The sequence below is a fragment of the Glycine soja genome, chromosome 5 (assembly GCF_004193775.1).
Source record: "Glycine soja cultivar W05 chromosome 5, ASM419377v2, whole genome shotgun sequence".
NCBI lineage: Eukaryota > Viridiplantae > Streptophyta > Magnoliopsida > Fabales > Fabaceae > Glycine > Glycine soja.
The window spans coordinates 24,031,837-24,053,553 of NC_041006.1; the positions used below are offsets into that span (position 1 = coordinate 24,031,837).

At 39.6% G+C, this 21,717-nt stretch overlaps 1 protein-coding gene across 1 annotated transcript; it reads left to right on the plus strand.

The window, feature by feature from the left end:
- LOC114412404 (filament-like plant protein 7) lies at positions 1-6,512 on the plus strand. Its single transcript, XM_028376297.1, has 6 exons — positions 1-489; positions 1,145-1,268; positions 1,628-1,772; positions 1,881-4,446; positions 4,551-4,608; positions 5,856-6,512. Exons 2-6 carry the CDS (start codon positions 1,173-1,175, stop codon positions 6,339-6,341), a joined length of 3,351 nt encoding a protein of 1,116 aa, XP_028232098.1. The 5' UTR covers positions 1-489; positions 1,145-1,172; the 3' UTR covers positions 6,342-6,512.
- The last annotated feature ends 15,205 nt before the right edge of the window (positions 6,513-21,717 follow it).

Sequence of the window (21,717 nt, forward strand, 5' to 3'; positions counted from 1 at the left end):
TGTTGGCAGATCCAATAAAAGCACCAAGCCGACACTTTTCTCTCTGTTCTCCTCTCTCATTCTGTCATTTTCTCTTGACTCCTTCACTTCACTTCCCCATCATCTTTTCACTTCTTTCTTTGAGTCTTTACCTTTTTTCCTCCCTCACCAAACACACTCTCTCTCACTCTACAAAGAAAGCTGAGCTGGTTGTGGGTGTTGTGGCCGCCTCACACTCTCACTTCACCACTCTCCGCGCTGGTGAGAGATCACACATCATGTGCATTTTCCTTCCAATTCTTGATGTCTGAACTCTAAACCTTTTAACCTTCAAAACTCTTCAGCTCTCAAAACTCATCACTCTTATTCACCCTTTTTATGTTCCAAACATTTTGTGTCTCCTGAACACAGTTTTGCAGCACACCATTGCTGTTCAGTTATTGTTGTCCTTTTGGCTCTTTGGATGATCCATTCCATGCACAACCACGACCTCAAACTTTGTTCATAGAGGTGAGAAACCAGCTAACACACCCTTTCTTAGATATAGCTATATATATAGCACAACACCTCTGCTTTTCTTCTTCTACTTTTATTTTTCCAAAATTTCTCTTTACTATAAAATGAGTTTGTATGGCTTCTTTAATCAGTTTGTTCTCTTAATGGAAAAACGTGGAAATAAAACATTTTTCTCGTGATTTTCAGTTGCATGCGAGTTTTTTGTCGGCTGATATGGTTTGTCTTATTTTTGGTCATGTTTGTATAAATAGAAAACTGCGACGAATTTATGTTTTATGAAATGTACGAATTTGTATCTTATGTGGTTGAACTTGAACTCCATGCGAGTACTTAAGGAGGTTACTGACAATATTTCCTTGTGATTTTAGTTGCATCCTCTGCAATCATGTTGTGACAATATACTCACATGGTTAATTTAATTTTTTGAGGGAATATTCCACATATATAGTGTGTCTCAATGGAGATCATACTGCTATTTATAATAATAGTAATGTAAAGAAATCCGGATTATGCAAGTAATGGCACTGATTGCGTGAAGTGTTGGGATTTATGTTATCTTGGATCCTTGGTTATGTTTTATGATGAACTTGTCCTTCAAGTAAGACTTACAGTAGCACACTCTCTTTCCACTGGCCTTGATTCAATGCAGGTTCCTCCCTGTTAAAGCTTTTAGCAATATGGATCAAAAAACGTGGCTTTGGAGAAAAAAATCCTCAGAAAAGACAATTATAGCTGCTGACAACACAGATCTCAGTTCAAAAGAAAATGAAGAGGTAATTTAACTGTTTTTAGCATTAATTATTCAACTCTGATCAATATAATTATAATTTATATCTTCATTAAGCTGTCAGGTGTCTGCTTGTGATCTTACCTTTTCCTATTTTGTCTTACTCCTATTAAAAGGTATTAATTTAGTACTTCATTAATGAACAATATTAGATTCCTTATTAATAAAAATGCTAATTTCCTGGGCCCTATGTTCTGAATTATTATGATCATAAAATGGACAATATAATTCTCGTTGTATCTATATATTCACCAAACTTTGAGGGCTATTTGAAATTTAGTTTTTGCTTTATTAATTGTTAAAAATAACTGGTATTTTGTCTTGTTTTACCTTTTTCTACTTTAGGTTCAGGCACTTGTAGCTGATAAAGAAGAATTGGAGAAAAACTTGAAAAGATTAAATAACAAGCTTACTTCGGCACTTTCTGATTGTAATGCTAAAGATGAGCTGGTGAAGAAACAAACAAAAGTTGCACAAGAAGTAATGGAAGGTAGCGTTTGTGTATATCTCTATCTCTGTGTGTTTATTTATCTAATAACAGCTTATTTAAAAAATGTTTTTAATTTGACCAATCTCTGATAAATTCTTGCTTTTGAAGGTTTGAAGAAGGCAGAAGCTGAAGTGTTGTCTATGAAGCAAGATCTGGATGAAGCATTGCAGCAGCGTTTAGTTTATGAAGAAAGAGTAGTCCACTTGGATGGAGCTCTCAAGGAATGTATGCAGCAGTTACGATTTGTTCGAGAAGAACAAGGGCAAAGGATTCATGATGCCGTGATGAAGGCTTCAAAAGAATTTGAAAAGGAGCGCCTAGTTCTGGAGGAACAGTTATCTGAGACAAGTAAAAGGCTTGCAAAAGCTGAGGCTGAAAATTCTCATGTTAATAAGTCCATATTTGCAAGAGAAAATTTGATTGAAGATCTGAAAAGACAGTTGAATCAAGCTGAGACAGATCACTGTGCTCTGATGAATAGATTAGAGTCCACCGAGAATGATAATACCTCTCTGAAGTATGAGGTTCGTGTACTTGAGAAGGAACTTGAGATCCGAAATGAGGAGAGGGAATTTAACTGTCGAACAGCTGATGCTTCTCACAAGCAGCACTTAGAGAGTGTTAAAAAAATTGCTATGTTAGAATCAGAATGTCAGAGGCTGCGCCTTCTGGTTCGGAAGCGGTTACCAGGTCCTGCTGCCCTGGCAAAAATGAAAAATGAAGTGGACATGTTGGGACGGGATTCATTTGAAATCAGGAGGAGCAAACTGAGCTCAACCAGTTCAGTGGTTGAATCTTCAGTTGACACTTCTCCTGAGACTCCCATTAGAAGAATCAACACTTTGAATGAGCAGTTATATACTATGGAAGAAGAAAACAAGACTTTAAAAGAATCCCTGAATAGGAAAATGAATGAGCTCCAATTCTCAAGAGTAATGCTTTCTCGCACAGCTTCCAAACTTTTGCAACTTCAGTCGCAGATTGAAGAATCGTCTAAAGCTCACATAACTGTGGAACAGCTAAGAAGTTACCTCACATCACATGAGTTCTCTTTGGCATCAATGTCTGATGCTGGCAGCGATGACAAGGCTAGCTGTGCGGAATCCTGGGCTTCTGCATTGATTTCAGAATTGGAGCACTTTAGAAGTCGAAAGGAGAAGGAACCATTGTCATGCAAAAGTGTTGGAGCTTCAGACATAGATCTTATGGATGACTTTGTTGAAATGGAGAAATTAGCAGTGGTCTCTGTTGAAAGAGGCACTGAAATCTCATCTGCTTCTTTTAAAGCCGTTAGTGAAATCAATGGCTTCTCAGAGACTGGGACAAAGGATACCACTCCTGAAGTAGAAGGTAAGGAGATCATTCCAGTGTCTGATCACATTTCAACTGCGACAAGTGAGACCATCCCTGAAGTAGTAGGTATGGAGATCATTCCAGTGTCTGATCATATTTCAGACCTCCCAAAGTCAAATAAAAAAACCTGTTCCATTGACATATTGACGGGCAATAGTCCTGGTTGGCTTCAGGATGTAGTAAAAATGGTCTTGGAACAAACCCATGTCACACACAAAAGCTCTGATGATATACTCGATGATATTAGAGTAGCTTTGAGGTATGTGAACAATCCTGATCTGTTTGACTTTGATTCAAGCAAAGACTCTGGTCATATTGACACCCAGGATCCTCCCCAGTGTATTCATTGCATCTCATGTTCAAATAATTCTTTGGTGGCTTCTGGTGATGAAAATAACACTGGCATCTTGTCAATAAAGAGAATCACACTACAATCTCAGGAAGATCTGAGTAAATCAATTGGAAAGATAATTGAGATTGTTGAAAGAATCTGCCTGCCTTCTGTGGACTATGATAGTTCAGATCCCTTGCACGAAGGAGATGGGGATATCGTTTCATACAAGAATGTAGGAATGCCAACAGGCTACATGGTTCGTGTTTTCCAGTGGAAAACATCTGAACTCAGTAATGTTTTACGGCAATTTCTACATGTGTGTTACGATTTACTGAGTGGCAAGACTGATTATGGAAATTTTGCCAAAGAACTAACAATATTATTGGATTGGATTATGAATCATTGCTTTTCACTTCAGGATGTTTCGAGTATGAAGGATGCCATCAAGAAACAATTTGATTGGGATGAGACACAGAGTGAAGGTGAGACAGAGAATGAGATAAGTCATTTTGCAGAGGAAGACAAGTTGCAGTTTCCAAGGGAAAACTCGTCATCTTTGCCTCAAGTAACTACTTTGGATGGTCATGATCTTCAGAATGGAGAGATATATTGTAAGGAGAAAGAAGAACTTACAAATATTAAAGACAAATTGATCAGTGCAGAATCTCAAAAGGAAGTCTTGGAAGGGAAGCTTCAATCAGCTACTGATAGGATTGAATCCTTAATGAATCAACTCCAGGAATCAGATAAAACTATTGACAGTTTGAGATTGGAGATACATTCCTTTAAAGAATCAAATGGAAAACTTGAGAATGAAATCAGAAATCAGAAACTGATAATTTCAAATCCTGATGCACAACATTCAGAAGAAGAATTAAAAGAGGCTCGTAACAAGGTTTTGGCTTTAGAAGTGGAACTGGAGAAAAAGAACAGCAATTGTAAAGAACTAGAAGCCAAATGTATTGAATTGCAGTTCCAGCTTGAAAGGTATGAATCATCCTTACATATTTGTTTCTGTTCAATATTTTTTTTGAACATTTGGCTTTTAATTTCTAATTGTTAACTGTCACATACCAAATTGTTGTTCTCAGCATGTCAAAGGAGTGCTCAAACCATGATATTATTGAGAAAGATAAGCCACTGCATAATGTAAGTTCATCTCTTTCTAGTCCTTTTTCTTGTCAACTCCTAGTCAGATTACTAGTTCTTATGTAACTTTCAAGAATATTTAATTAAGGTGAACCGTGATTTCTACTAAAACAAAGTTAGAACTTATAGTATTTGGACTTATGTGACTTTAACTTGCCTTTTAAATTACAAACTGGAAATACCAATCTGGAGCATGTAAACATTGAGCAATGTATCCAATATACAAAGCTGAAATAGATGAAGTGTGGTGTTGAAGTTGCACATAAAATGGGCTGGGTATATCTATATTTGAAATTGTCTTAATTAAATTTTCCATCTATGATATCCTTTCCTATTATCAACAGGGTCTTGGAACTTTCTGTATCCTCGGAGTATAAAGTGAAAATATGTGACTAATGATGGAACCTTTTGTCATGTTTTTTTTTTTTTTTTCAATCATAATTTCTAAATGATGGATGAATGATAGGTCTGATAATAGAAAACACCTAATCTGTTCTATTATAATTTGTATGCCCCTCTAGACTTCATTCAAGAGTTAGTCATCATATATTTTTCTGTAGATTAGGAGCTTCAACAGCTGGCTCCATATTTAAAGAAAGTAGACTGTCTACATTTTATATGCTCTTTTTGGGAGCAGCTAATAAAACCTAAGCAAAGCACTCCCTCAGTAATTTGGTGCTTATATAACTGATTTGAAATTGACTAACTAGGTCAGTTTCTTTAGGGAACCATTGAAGAAGTTCTATGAAGCATTACAAGTGGTCCTAATAAATGAAAATAAAGCTCCAATGACATGTTTGGTGTTTGCAAAGTATCAATCAGAACAATAGACAAAAATTGGAATAAAAAGGAACTATCTACCCTGGTGTATGATTGACTAGCAATAAGTTGTAATTTAACCATTCATAGGCCTAATTTGCACAAACTTCTATACAGGAATTTATAGGAGAAGAAATAGAGAGGTAAAATGGATCAAATTCTCTAATAGGTTAAAATCAAGTTCTTCATCTTTTGGAAAAGATGGAATGTGAAAGGTTATAAATAAGTTACGGTGCACAAGTTGACTTTATATTAGGTGACAAGTTTAATTCATTTTACCTCAAAATTTTCTTTTCCTATAAGTGTTTGTTGAAAAGTTTATCCAAAGTGGGCCTTATACTGTGCCTTCTGAGTTGATTACCTGTGCAAATGCATTCTTGTGGTGCTTGTGTTGGTATTGAGTTAAGGAGTTTTGATCAATCCTACAGGACTGGGAGATAACAGCTGCTTCAGAAAAGTTGGCAGAGTGTCAAGAAACCATCCTTAATCTTGGGAAGCAGTTGAAAGCGATGGCTGCACCAAAGGATGCTTCCCTTTTTGACAATGTCATTGCTGCCCAATTTAAAGCAAATACCAACACTGCCGCCACCACCACCACCAATGTGGATCCAAGTCTTGCCCCTCCAAAATTTATGAAAGTGAAAAGTCGATCTCTACTCGATCAGATGCTAGCCGATGATACTAAAGCCAAGGTTCCCAAAGGAAGCAATGACAACTCGAACCCGATCACCATTCCTGGCGTTCTAGAGCCCCTGGAAAAGATTCTAGTTTTGAATGGTGTTAAGGATCACGAAGACAGAACCACTGATAATTCTTTGGCCATTGTACCAGCTAAGAAACCAGGAAGTGGAAGTTTGTGGAGGAAGTTATTAAGGAGAAGGAAAAAAAGTGCCATCTTGAAAATATCCCTCTAGTTGTACACACGAAATGCTCATACATAATAGATTGTAGTGTTGTTCAGTACAGTACTAAGCCGAAAGAAGGAAAGTATATTTCTGTGTGTTTCTGTGTTTTGCTCTTGAATATACACCTGAAAAACTAACAATCAGAATTCTTGTTATGAAAGGCACCCACCATTTTTGTTAGGGACATACAAAAATGAAGCTTCCTTCATTTTTGGCAAGCTTACTTTTTTTTTTTTTGCCAAGGAAGCTTCCTTCATTTAAATGGTGGTTAGGATATGATAAGATATGAGGACTCTATTAAGTAAGCTTACTCGTGCAAAGGACTCTATTAAGTAAGCTTCCTTCAATCAATGGCTTACTTTTTTTTTGCCTTGCTCAATGCTTCAGAAAGAGAGATTGCTTAAAAACATATAGCGAGTGTAGTTTACGGAACGAGTCTAAAAGCCTACACTGGGATTATTGATTAACAATAAGCTAGCCACGCAAGGTAGACTGATTCAAAGACGGATACCATAGGCATTGAGAATTGCTTATAGAGAAGACTGACTACTGGTGCGGAAGATGAGCTGTTAATAAAGATTCTCTTACTTACGCAATTCAGTCTTTAACAGCGCTTATCCCGCATCCTGGACTATTCTTAATGTTCTTACTGGGAAACCGTAGGTAGCCTATATGCTATAAGTTTTAAGAGCGAGGACCGAAGGGATGGAAGAGGCATGATAGCGAAGATCAATCCATCTCAATTACAAAAAACATTGCCTTGGGCATGCAACCCAAAAAGATCGAAAGACTGCTCGCTCGAAGAAAATTTAAAGGAATTTGTCGGCCAAGCCCCTTCGATTCGGCAACAAGAGTCAGTTATGGAATAGTCTTTTGGTCGACTTCTCCTTTTTGAAGGACTTTCTGGCCGGTAGGCTTTCTAGCGGACCTACTTTGCTGACAGGAAGGATACGAAATAGATAGTTGCGCTTACCTTCGCTTAGAAACTCTACGCCCCCTATATATATATAGTAAGGCATGCTCTCGAAACTAGATTCACTCGTTCTTGTCTCCGGCGATTAACCATCTTAGACTCCGAGTTCTTCTAACTGATGACAAGTATATCTAACTCTAAAAGATCTCGCAACTGGAAGGCTTAGGCACCTTGCTTCAGCTGCTTTCCTTATTTCCTGACTTAACTTGCCTCACTGGCTAGATACCTTCCCAATACTTGACTTGAATGTGAAGGGATAAAAAGTACGTACTTGCTGCTTGAGAGCTTTCCCACTTTCAACTTACGCGTAAACTATCTCCCTCCCCTATAGCAAAACCATTCCTACTCTACTATAGTATTTGTTTGCTGGCGCAGGTAGTAGAGGCATTCTCCACTCCAGCAGTAGTATATGTAGAATCTGAAAGTGAAAGGCTGAATTCCCGGGGAATCCTGCAGGCTCCAGCTCGGAGACTGTATAGGAGACCATGCTAGCCTCTTTGAGGCACTCCTCACTCCTATTCCAGCTACTTCCCTAACTCACAACAAGCGTTGGTAGTGACATTAAAACCTTAATTAATAAGAAATAATATAAGGTATGAGATGCTACAAATAGAAACAAAAGAGAGACAAAACAGTCAATGTTGAGTTGAGCCATCGACAACTCTCGTGCAAGCACAAGGAGGAGTAGCCCGATGCTTGTGAGTGACACGGATAAGTGCTACCAGTTTGCGGAAATAGATTTGGATAGGCTTACTTAATGCTGATCGCAGAGACTCAGACCCTCAAGACCTTCTAAGCCGAGTAAGGTCCGCTTGGGAATGAATGTCGAACCGTTTGGATAGCAAAGGAAGAAGGAAAAAGTGCGGCAGCTTTGGCTGCTTGTAGAACATTGTCTGAAGAGCTCACTGAAATACGGTTTCCAGCTCCTAGGATCGATCCTTGCATTCAAATAAAGGAGCTCTCAAGCTCGATATTTTCTTTCTCGGTTGATACCAGCACACAAAGATCTTCCCTATGAACAGGAGGCAAGATTTCTGCTAGCTAGGGATTGGGGTAGGATAAAAAGGCACCCAATGCAATGAAGAAGACTTTGCGAAAAGGACTGCTTTCGATTCTTTCTTGTCTATAGGATTCTGTTGAGAAGAGGGGACAAGCATCCGACTCGATTTCATGCAGGCTGTCCTAACAAGCCAAATATCATATAAAAAGATAGGATGTTTCGAGAAAGTCTTCGTTTTTTGTTTCCTTTGAAAGTTCCTTAAGAGCAAAGAGGCGATTCGTGACCTGGAAGGCTGCTAGCAAGAGGTTCTGCAAGAAGGAGCTTTTGGACAAATCCGTTGTCCGTGGCATTGGGCATCACGTTAAAGACCCTTATAAACAAAGGACTTACATATATAATACCCCTCGTGGTAATATCATAAAAAAATAAGGAACACCGGAACTCACAACTCCGCATATTTCTTACGGGATTGATGCGAGTTTGAACCCTATAGTAGAGCTTTTGGGCTAACGTTCTATTTTCTGAGTGACCGGCCTCGATTGCTCAGACGTGGGAGCTGCCCTCCCTAAGCTTTTCCTGATTTTAGGGCTGACATGTTTCATTGTCGTGACGAGGAAATTGTGTATAGAAAAAGAAAGAAAGATGATTCGCTTTTTTAATGTTCTTTTAGCCTTTCGTGAAGCTACCTTGTTTACCGGATCCAACCAACGATTAGAGGTATGCCCGTCCGACTTCGGTACCTCAGGTCGTAATTAATTACCCAATTGGCTCAGTTTGAGTTCTGACTATAGCTGCAACCTATCTCATGTTGGTGTTCAGTGTACCAAATCCTGGGTACAAGATCTCAAATCTTGCATTGGATTCGATTCAGGATACAAATTTTTTTTTTTCGAGAAAAGGTCCCATCCTTCAATATCATGATTGGGTCGACCAGGCCAGATCATGAGTGAATAGAAAATCGAAAAATATGATTTTTTTTTGAATTGTTGACCAACATTTGTTTGATAACAATTGTTTCATAATTTTGTTCCCCTTTTAGTTATTATTGTCTGTCGTACGGTACGACAGAGGGGTATCTATATATACGCCATTGTTTATGACGCTGTAAGAAAGAAATTGTGCAAGATTGTACTTAGGTTTACTTTATCTTTTTTTATATGGATTTCTCTTGTTGTGCTATGCTGTTTGATGGGTCTAATCTTTGATTGGTTGAGCCCCTTTTTCAGGCCGTCTTTTTGAAGATAGGGGTTGCTTTTTGTAGTTGATTCCTCTCCATTGCTTTCTTAAAATTGGGCCTAGCAGGGGGACTAGCCATGGCAATCATTTTTGCTGTGAGGACCCTCCTCATTGGAGGGAATTCCAGCCTTATCCACTTATGATGAGCTCGGAGGGTCCTAACCAGGGATGGACAGATCTCCTGGGATCTGCAGAAAGCGAAAGCGTAGGCACGTCGTCCTCCGTTAACCAACAAGGGGCACGCCCTACGCCTGCCCAAATGAAGTAGCTCCCCCTGTCGTCACCTATCCTTATCCAGAAAATGAAATAATACGGGGAGATAGTGTGGAATCCATTGAGCGGAGGTTTTTGGGGAGATTCTTCTCTCTTTCAGCCCATGACATACAAATGGCCCAGATTCAAGCCAAAGACCTATTCGAGGTCAAGGTTGATATACTACGGGTCATGGCGGGCCTTGACCTAAGCGGGGATTGGATTGGATGGGACGGGGGGCGCGAGCATTGGAAAATCCGTGTACCGCCACAGAGGAGGAGTCCTTGAGTAGACTCCATCAAATGCTTGATGACCTATAGACTGCGGGTTTGCAATCTGCATCCTTCTGGCTATAGCTCGAAAGAGTGCCCTTACGGGCAGATGAGGACCAACACTCTGCCACCTTGGACATGGATGAGATTGCGTGCAAGCTAAGACGCGACGCTCCCTGATGTGTCATTATTTTCTCCTATTTCTTAACCTTTTTGTCACCAATTTAATTACTGATTAACTCTAATTGTCAAATTTATTATTCAGTTTTATCAATTGGGCAATTTCAGGATAATTATAAGCAATTGGGCAGAGCCAAATTGGACTTGAAGAGAGCAGACAATTTTATTAGATTTCATCTAATTTCATTTTATTGCGTTCAGTTTTTATTTCGTTTTAGGCCGAAATAATGTAATCAGGCCCAGTGACTTTGAGTGACCCTTATAAATAGCACAGCCTTGGGATTCGTGGGGGACTATTCTATTAGATACTATTCTATTATTCAAGAGAGAATACCTAAGCTGAGTGCATGGAGTTTTAGGGTTTTACGTTTTTAGCTTTGTATTATTGTTCACGTGAATGCATTTTTCCATTTTCTGCTTCTAATTGCAATTTCATTTTTGTTCCTTCTTCTGCCTTTAGCTTCATTTACGTTTTCTACCTTTAGCTTCATTTATGTTTTCTGCTTTCGTTGAATTTATGGAAGGCTAAATTTCTAGTGTTGTTTCCTTCTGAGGATGAAGCATAACTCTCTTTGAGGTTCTTTTTTTTAATGTTGCTCTCCTATCGGTTTTCCCTTCACCAATTAACCCACATTCGTTGCTGTTAATCTATGCACACTTCATGTTCGATTAATTGCCTCTGTGCTTAAGTTACATTCGTGCTTAATGAACGAGGGATTAATTGGTGTATGTGTTGCTTAATCACATATTGACAACCCTAAGTTAATTTTCGCTTAGTAAATTAAATTAGGGTTGGACTAACTGGTTAACTGTTAGGGATAAAATCCTCATAACCTGGGATAGGAGAATGGCTTTTGAATCAAGAGGATACAACATGTTTTTAATACTGTTAATTTTCTATTTCAGCCTGCTTGTTCTTTAATTCACAAAACAAACAACCCCCCCAATTGTTACTGTTACTATTATAACGAAGCATATTATGAAAATTTGGTTAGTCATTGCTCGTTGGGAAACGACCTAAGATCACTTCCTAGTTACTGCATTCTAATGTTTATTTGATTTGGGTACGGCCTCGATCACTCCCTATGATATCTTTGGTCTTTTTCCCATGCTCTCTGTTGATCAACAACCAAGCACATCTCACTTTCGTTATTCACTACTCTGTGCAGGAAAGACTATCTTTATGGAGGGAATTTTGATTTCTCATCACTATGTTTCCACTCCATTTTCATTACGAAGATGTATCACGTCAGGATCCGTTGCTCAAACTGAATCACGCCAACGTTATGGAAGTTCCTGGATCGTGTGAAATAAGAGTAGTACCAAAGGCACCCTATGATTTCATAATAAAAAATGGAAAATTGGCTATGGACATTCCGTGCGGTCAGAAATTCATACGACACAAAGGGGTTTGACAGGAAAGTCATTTCGATCCAATCCATTCTTGGGGTCAAATAAAGACAAAGGATATGTCTAATTTTTCGGTCAGAATCTCGACAGTAATGTCTCTGTTAGATTCTCCGGTCGAAATACGGGAAAACTCCATTCAATTCTCGATGGAAACGAAGTTTTGCGAATTCTCCCCGAAACTAGAAGATCATTTCGAGATCTTCAAAACATATTCGAGGGTTCAATGTGACTATTGTCACTTCGGCCAACACACAAGATGAGACTTTACCACTGTGGAACGACTTTTTGCAAAAAGATGAGGGAGAAACTCAGTAAGAAAGAGATGTCGGATCAGCGAAATATACGAGATCACAAACGCAGATTGCTCGCAGCTAAATATGAATTGAGACGAAAGCTTTATAAAGCCTTTTGTAAAGATTCTGATCTTCCTAGTGATATGCGGGACAAACTTCGTTATAAGTTGTCCAAGTTGCCAATAAATAGTTCCTTTGCACGAGTAAGAAACCGATGTATTTCCACGGGTCGCCCTCATTCCGTATATGAGTTCTTTCGAATTTCTCGTATCGTTTTTCATGGATTAGCATCTCGAGGTCCTTTGATGGGCATAAAGAAATCGTCTTGGTAGCAACTGCCAAACCAATAGAACAAGGGTTAGCTCTGCAGCTGGTCCACAAGCAAGGTAAGTAGGTTCATTACCGGCTGACTCCGAACAGACCTAATGGAGTAATCCCTTATCTCGGATCGGAGATGCTATGCTAACGGGGCTGGAATTGAAGTGGGGGACCTGTCTACCGCCTGTGTCTATCTCCTGTCAAGTATGCTTCCCAGACATAGACTACATATAGGGTAGTACTCTTGGATATAATATCAACGCGTGAACGTGAACATAACATTAAGTTACAAATGTAACTCCCGAGGGATCGACCACTATTCTAATCTAAATAAAGTCAGGCGGAGAACTGTTTTTCATTGGAGCGCCGGAGTGCAGAGGTTGTTCCTATCATGGAAGTCAGAGTGTGGGACTGAGCCTTCTGAATGATAAAGAAAAAAAAGTGCTTAGTTTCGTTGGAAAAACCAACGCAAATAAATATCATATTTACTTTATCTCGCCCAACTTCTAAGGATAGATAGAAAAGGTTGGAGAGAGTGACTTTTGAAAATCTCTCCTTTCTAAAGCTGCGCAAGGCGGCCCCACCCCCAGAACAAAGCCTCACCCCTCTTTTCCCCCCTTTAATGAAAGACCCTCACCCCGCTTCCTATTCATTTTTGGGTCGGGACCCGAAGGCCTTTTTTTTCTCAAGAGGTGATTTCGAGAATCAACCAACCGAAAAATCCGTAGCCCAGGTGACTCACAACCTCCCTCTCGCCCAAATAAAATGGGATGAATTAAAAAAAAGAGAAGCTTTTTGATTGATTCAGGGTGCAACGAAACCAAATTCTTTCAAGGCAAAAGGGGGGCTTACTTACAATAATGGATTCTTATTTTTAAGTAGGGCCCCAAAATGAAAAAAAGGTGGGGGAACCAGAGTTGTTATGATAGGAAAGAGAAAAAAATGAGGAACCAATGATTCTCTCTTCTTAAAGAACCTATATCCTCCACACTTAATCAACATTTGATAGATTATCCAACCTCGAGCAATCTTAGTTATTGGTGGGGCTTCGGTTTGTTAGCTGGTATTTGTTTATTCATTCAGATAGTGATTGGCATTTTTTTAGCTATGCATTACACACCTCATGTGGATCTAGCTTTCAACAGCGTAGAACACGTTATGAGAGATGTTGAGGGGGGCTGGTTGCTCCATTATATGCATGCTAATGGGGCAAGTATATTTCTCATTGTGGTTCACCTTCATATTTTTCATGGTCTATATCATGCGAGTTATAGCATTCCTAGGGAATTTGTTCGGTGTCTCGAAGTTGTAATCTTCCTATTAATGATTGTGACAACTTTTACAGGATACGTACTACCTTGGGGTCAGATGAGCTTTTGGGGAGCTATAGTAATTACAAGCTTAGCTAGCGCCATACCTGTAGTAGGAGATACCATAGTGACTTGGCTTTGGGGTGGTTTCTCTGTGGACAATGCCACCTTAAATCGTTTTTTTAGTCTTCATCATTTACTCCCCTTTCTTTTAGTAGGCGCTAGTCATCTTCATCTGGCCACATTGCATCAATATGGATCAAATAATCCATTGGGGGTATATTCAGAGATGGATCAAATTTCTTTTTACCCTTATTTTTATGTAAAGGATCTAGTAGGTTGGGTAGCTTTTGCTATCTTTTTTTCCATTTGGATTTTTTATGCTCTTGATATTTTGGGCCATCCCGACAATTATATACCCGCTAATCCGATGCCCACCCCGCCTCATATTGTGCCGGAATGGTATTTCCTACCGATCCATGCCATTCTTCGTAGTATACCTAACAAATCGGGAGGTGTAGCCGCAATAACACCAGTTTTTATATGTTTGTTGGCTTTACCTTTTTTTTAAAAGTATGTACTGCGCAGTTCAAGTTTTTGCCCTATTCACCAAGGAATATTTTGGTTGCTTTTGGCAGATCGCTTACTACTAGGTAGGATCGGATGCCAACCTGTGGAGGCACCTTTTGTTACTATTGGACAAATTCCTCCTTTTGTTTTTTTCTTGTTCTTTGTCATAACGCCCATTCTAGGACGAGTTGGAAGAGGAATTCCGAATTCTTACACGGATGAGACTAATCAGTGAAAAATTCTGACACCAATCATTTACGTATTACACCAAGAGTTAATTGACAAGAGCATTAGTTTTATAGTTGGCTATGTTGAAATAGATTAGAAAAGGGAAAAGTGAGTGAGAGAACTGAAAAAATGACCTAAACACCCTTAATAATCCATAGGGAATAAATAGGGACGTTAGTCCCCTCTCCATGAAACAATACAATCCGTTTGCCTGTCTTGGTTGATTTTGCTTATCTCTTTCTTGTTCTTCGGCAAGCTGCTCTTGCTCAACTGGAATCAATTGCAGTTGGCATATATAAATAAGTAGAAGATCTTGTCTTCTTTTATTTAGGAATTTAAAGAGAGGAATCCATTGGCCTTAGCTCATCTAGCCGTAGCTCATTGGGCAGATTGCTTTGAATAGAAAAATAGTAATGATTAGAGTCGACATTCTTTCACAAAACCCATTAAAAAAAACAAAACAGATAACAACACTTTAAAACAGAGAAATTCAATAAATATCAAATAATCAACATATTCCATTGCAAAAAAACATTATGAGCTTCATACTCGAATCCCTGTGCTTTCACTGTGCTTTCAAAAACGTATTGTTAGAACTAAACGTATTGTTAGAACTAGAAGTGTTCTTAGTCCAGGTAAGAGTCCAATGCTAGATTAATAATGTAAAATATGAGATATCCTAAGGTATTTAATTGCTTGTTTGATAGAATAAGGAGGAAAGAAGTCTGTTTCCTATTGATAGTGGAACTCCCACAGGCTGGTGGGGAACTCCCATATGGATGACTGAGAATAATTCATATATAGGCTATAGGCTTGAAAAGAGTGCTAGCTTTCGTTAGGCCTTTCTTTTCCTAAAGATAGGATCCCACCTTCCCTAATTCTAAGCAAGAACATCTTATTCAATTCAACAAGTGCTACCCACTAATCTAATATAATCTCAATCGAATGCTCCTTAAGTTTAAGGGGTAAGTCCTCAACGAAAAGCCATAACTCTTAGCCGTTTAGATGCCATATACGCATGGGCTACTTCACTCCTTTCTTTATTTCACGTTTTCTCGGGAAAATTAGTTGCAAATAGATTTTTGTCCATAAACGGACATTCAAATCGATCAACTCGCTAAAACCCCGTATTTTTTTTATTGCAAGTCAATTTTTACCTATAGACGGACATTGAAATCGATACAGTTTCATTTTCCCGGGAATTTTGCTTTCAAATGGGAAAGATTGGATGAATTCCTATCCCAAGAGCGGATTCTGATTCAATAGTTTTCTTCAGGTTGGTTCGGCTTGAGCTTGAGACATATGTGGTTCTTCTGGGTCAGTGCCAATCGGAACTACATATCAAACAGACCGGGTTCCATTTAGTTCCAAAGACTGGTAGGGATAGGGATCAATTCAATTGACCTACTTCCCCTTACTATAAATATAAATAGTAAAACTACTCTGTCCCATAGTGAGAGTGGAGTTCCAAGCGACCATTTTCTGCCCAGCTTTCTTTCCTTTTGTGAAAGCATATGACATAGTTAAAGAAAAAGAAGAGAATGCAAGCTGAACTTCATCCGTAAGCGGTGTTGGAGGACTGGCAATTGAATCAGCTGTTGATGCAATAAAAGCTGTGATCCTAGGAGTTGCACATGATGGGGAATAGCTAGTGCATCGATATTCTGTAAGTGTTCCATAAATCGGAGGATTTCCGCTTTGAGATCTCAAAGGATCTCATTTGAAGCCCCTCCTAGGCCAAGTTCCCCCACTGAAAAAGCTAGAGAAAGGTTGCTCAGCCCCGACTTCCCTAGGCCCTTCGTTCAACTCGCCTTTTGGCAACTACACTTCCTACCCAAAATAATAGATAGAAATATCGCAAATAGAGCCATTGCAACACCCACAAGGGAGTAGTTCCCCACCCCGGAACTACTTTACCATATTCTGAATTTAATGGTTTCAATAAATCACCTACAACAGTTCGTCTTGGACCAGATCTAGAATTATCCTCAACGGTTTGCGTAGCCATAAATACTATTTTTTATTCATTGAGATCTGTTTACTTTGTATATCATTCCGCTATAAATATAAGGATATTATCCTATAGATCTATTGTGGTCTTGAAACTTTATAATTCTAATAATGGAAACAACAACCCTAATTGTCATCTCTATCAGCTAGTTAGCTAGCCGCTCTTTCCCTAGTCTTAGCTAGTCTCATTTTCCTTCGGCTTCTGGTAAGGCTCACTTCACTTCTCTTGAAAGACAAGACAAGGAAAAGGTTACTATGTAGCTAACGGGAGAGGTATGAAGTTCTTGACCTTAGGGAGAGGTTAGAATACACACTCCCTCATAGCCCAAGGAAGGGCCGTAGCTTGATTACTTGACTGCCAGTTCCAATGTCACCTCGTTCTATCTATCTTCCTTATGTTACCTTGTTCTTCTTGCCACTGGGGCTTCAACCTTTCCATCACTTCCTGTGATCGAGCTAGCTTAACATCCATCATTATTAATTAAAGCATGATGCTGCTATTCTGCTCAACACATTTCTTTAGGATTTTCCCTTGGTCAAGTAAAGGACCAGGTGAGCTGAAGGCGAGCAGAGGGACGTAAAGTGCTCTATAAGCACAATAAGGCGGGGAACTCATTACATATATAATCTAGTTGTTGTTCATACCATCACGCTATGGTCGAATGGACTTGTAAGGACGAACTGAAATACCCCATTATAGCACTCTAAGGTCCTGAGAGGAACTATTGAAGCTTCCAGCTTTCCACCTATATGAATTGTTTGAGTGTAAATAGACACGATCTTGGTTCGGTACGCGTCCAGTCCAGTCTCTCTAAGCCCTGAAACCGTAACTATGGCTATGTTCTGAGATCCGTCTTTTCTGCTGCTCAAAGATCTCTCTGATTCCTTTTCTTTCGAAGTGGCATTGCCCAAAGTCGAATCAAAGGCTTAACATGGTCTTCTTAGCCCAGGCTAACTAGAATAGTTAGTAGCTTATAGGATCCCAAAGCAATAACCACAGATGGAGGAGCATTCGTCTTTTTAACCAGTTTTCCAAAACCAAGATATCCTGCCTATCCCGAAAAACGGACTCCCTAAAAAAAATGTAGCTTCATAGCAAGAGTGGTTTTGACTAAGCATATGACAAAGGCTCGGCCGAAGCTAGAGCTAAGTGACTATTTCAGGGTAAGTATGGAAAGCATAGGTCGACTTATGAACATTGATTGGATTGGTTAATTTACTTAAAAATCCGAAAGGGTAGTGTCATACCCTAATTTCGTCCGGGGACCTTTGCTTGATGACATGCGACCTTTCTTTGGTCCTTGTGAGGTGCTTGGCACCCATCATTAGGCAATTTGTGAAATTCCAGGACATGCCGGAAAACCAAAAAATATTGATGCACAATCCGTAAGTTTCCGTGACACACCGGAAATCAAATGGAAGCATCGTTGCATAATTAAGTGAGATTCCGTAACATTCCGTAAGTCAAAAAGGGGATGATTATGTAATCCGCAAGGTTCCGTAACATTACGGAAAGAAAACAAGTATCGTTACGAGATTCGTAAGTTTCCGTAACTTTACGAAAAAAGAATCACCAAAAAAGGTAAGGGGGTGAACTTATCAAGATAGGGGTGTAAATAGTAATTCAAATCTAGGCCCTTCCAGAACATTTTGGAAGTTGGGTTGCTTAAGGAGGAAGCAACTGGGCGGCAAGCTCCTCCACGTTTTTGAAAAATGGTTTTCGGGGCTTCCGCGGCTTCCGTAATACTTCCGTAAAATTTCCGAAAACCTTGGGTAAGCATATTCCACTTAAAATTGGTGAAAGGGAAGAGAAAAAAGATGAAAATCAAATTCGAAAACAGTTCCGTAAGGCTTCCGTAACTTTTCCGTAAAATACGAAAAGGGGGGTGAACTTAGTAATTCGGGTGCGCTTAGAAATCTTCTTCATTAAGTCTTTGGGCGGCAAGCACCTCCCTTTTTTTCTATAAATAGGGGAGGGGGGAGCTGTTTCAAAATGTTCAAGACCCCTTTGGCTATGCATTTCGGCTATTTTGGGCAAAAACACGTTTTCGTGAAGAAAAATCAAGTCGAAGTACTTCCGTAACGCTTCCGTAAGCGATTCTGTGGAAATTCTTCATCGTTCTTCGTCGTTCTTCACCGTTCTTCATCCGTTCTTCGTTCTTCAATGGGTAAGTTTTCGAATTCGAGACTTTCAATTCATTTCTTGTTTTGTGTACTTTCACTTTAATTTCGTTTACTTTCAGTTTTCTTTTCTTCCGTTTTTAACGTGCTTTAACCATTTATTTAAGCCGTTTTCTCGTCTAATAAATGATAAAATGAATTTCAACCGATCATTTGTGTTGTAATCTCGTTTAATCACTGTTAAAACGAAATCTAACCGATCGTTCACGCTATAACCTCGGTTAAACCAAAAAAAGTAAAATAATAATAAAATAATCAAAATATCTTGAAAAATAATAATAAAATAATCAAAATATCTTTGAATAAAATAATAAAAAAAATCAATCGGACGTTTTTCTTTGGAAGTTTCCTTGAATGAATTGATTAATAACCAAAGTGAAACTAAGACTAAAATCAACTCACAAATCAAGTTTTTTTCCGAAAAATCACTAAAAACCGTTTTAAGGTCCAACGCCTTAAACGGTCCTCTTTGCTTTTATCGGTTAACATGGACCGTTCAAAAGCATAAAATCAACATGTGACTTTACCGCTTTTGCAAGAACTACGTAGGTCTGATTTCCTCATCGCAATTGAGGATACGTAGGAGCAAAAGCCCTGCTTTTGTTGACCACCCCAAGAGATCGTTAATGGTCCAAATGCCTTAACGTTTCTCTCCTTTCAAAAACAAGAGATCGTTAATGGTCCAATGCCTTAACGTTTCTCTCCTTTCAAAATCAAAAGACCGTTTAATGGTCAAACACCTTAAATGACCTTTTGTTCAAATAAAAAACATATTTTGCAAAAAAGACAAAAAACAAACTTAAACCAAACACTTTGTTCCGAAAGAACTACGTAGGTCTGATTTTCTCATCCCAATTGAGGAATACGTAGGAGCAAAGGGAAACACCCTTGTCGACCACAAAAAGAGAAAAAATATAAAAAGGGTATAAAGGATATAAGGACATAAAAGGGAACGTAAAAATCAAAGTCATGTTTGCACATTCGATTAAAGGCTGTCGTCCCTTGTGACGGACGTGTGGGGTGCTAATACCTTCCCCGCGCGTAAATACAACTCCCGAACCTTTCACTTAAAAGTTCGTAGATCGCGTCTTTTCCGGTTTTTCCGATGTTTTCCTCAAATAAACGTTGGTGGCGACTCCGCGCGTATTCCTTTCGTGGAACACGCATCCCGCGAGTCACGCGTCGCCCTCCCGCCGAAGGGTAGGTTGCGACAGTTGGCGACTCCACTGGGGACTATTTTTAGAGAGTTAGGCCATTTAATCTTGTGCAAATTTTGCCATGACTTACTCCTTTGTTGGCTTCCCCTTATTATGTTCTTGTATATATAACTCTTTGATGCTTTTAGTGCATTTTTTTTTGTATGCATGAGGTAAATATTTATTCATTTGATGCACACAAACACTAACACTATTTACACACACGGTGAGTTGAAAAAGGGCCCTATACCCGGGTTCATGGGAACATAAGGAGTGGAGGTGAATTTGTGATCATGCTAGGTCTCCGACTTGCTTGATTACAGTGAACCCTCATCTAGAGTTTTTCTCTTTGAAAACATATTGTTGCTAGTAGTCCCTACTGCTGCAGTATGTTCTTCGAAGGGGATGATACCTCTAGAAACCATCAAGAGAGATATGACTACCTTGGGGGTTATCACTAAAAGCCTAGTTAGCTCTCTCCCTTATAGGTCCCTTAAATAGGGGTACGGAGCAAACACGCTGCGTGCCATTTTTCACACTGCCATGCATAAGTATCATATACCCTTTTGCTTATATTTGTTTGTGAATATTGTCGTACTATGTACATCCCCGTGTTGTGCCTTTCGCATATGCATCATGCGTGGATTTCGTCTTTGATCCCCTCACTTTAGCAAACCGATGGAGGGTCCGTGTCGCCTTCTTAAAAACATACGTTGGGTGCCACGCTGCCCAAACGTTGTATCCAAGAAGGAAACAATTTCTCGGGCTCCCGTATTCGTAAATTGCATCTGTGTCATATGCATTTCTTCATGTATTCATGATAGATGTCGGAGTTTTGATTCGCACTAGATTTTATTTCACTTTAGTAAAACATGGGATCAAGTCAAAAGCCTTCGCTTAAAAAGAGGTTCTATCAAGTCAAAATCAAGAGCTTAGAGGTCACTAGTTTACGAGAGTTGGGGCAATTAATGGGTCAACTTCAACGGCAAGCCTTTCGCAAAGCCTATGGTAAGATTTGGGACCTAGCTAGGGTAGAAGTCTCCATGGAACCGATTGCATCCCTTTCCCAGTATTATGACCAGCCCCTAAGGTGCTTCACATTCGAGGACTTCCAGCTAGTGCCGACTGTGAAAGAGTTTGAAGAAATCCTGGGATGCCCACTGGGAGGAAGGAAGCCATATCTTTTCTCTGGGTTCTATCCCTCCACGACAAGAGTTGCCAAGGTAGTGAAAATCTCAGCACAAGAGTTGGACCGTGTAAAGCAAAACAGGAATGGGATAGTCGGAGTACCAAGGAAGTGTTTGGAGGAAAGGGCAAAGGCCTTGGCAAATCAAGGCGAATGAGCTTTCTTTTATTGACATCTTGGCGCTTTTGATCTTTGGAGTTGTCCTCTTTCCGAATATGGAAGGGTTAGTGGACCTAGCAGCGATTGACACTTTCCTCGCCTTTCATCATGGCAAAGAAAGCCCGGTCGTCGCCATTTTGGCCATGTATGACACGTTCGACCGGGGATGTGAAAAGAGCAGCGCAAGAATTGTTTGTTGTGCACTGGCTCTCTATGTGTGGCTGGTTTCACACCTTTTTTCTCCAAGAAGGTAGGCCCGTCTATCCGCTACAAGGTCACCGCTCGTGCGTCGAAAAAGGAAAGGCGAATTGGGACCAACTCTTAGCAAGCAAAGAAGGAGCATCTGTCAACTGGTTCCCTCGATGGAAGGAAGGAGGAACCAGAGTTCTTATTTCATGCGAAGGATTTCCAAATGTTCCCTTGATGGGGACAAGGGGTTGTATTAAATATAATCCCGTCCTCGCCATAAGACAACTTGGCTACCCCATGAAAGGAGTGCCATCAGACGAAAGCATCACGCCTTTCATCGCACGGGGTTTCAGTGACCACAATGCGAGGGTACTCCAAGGAGTTCGCAAGGCATGGGATGCGGCGTGAAGAAAGGACAGAGA

Excerpts from the sequence above, each read along its gene's own strand:
- LOC114412404 (XM_028376297.1), top strand. The coding sequence starts at position 1,173 with ATGGATCAAAAAACGTGGCTTTGGAGAAAAAAATCCTCAGAAAAGACA. Across the intron at positions 4,447-4,550 it reads TTGCAGTTCCAGCTTGAAAG|CATGTCAAAGGAGTGCTCAA; the intron begins GTATGAATCATC and ends TGTTGTTCTCAG. Across the intron at positions 4,609-5,855 it reads AAGATAAGCCACTGCATAAT|GACTGGGAGATAACAGCTGC; the intron begins GTAAGTTCATCT and ends TCAATCCTACAG.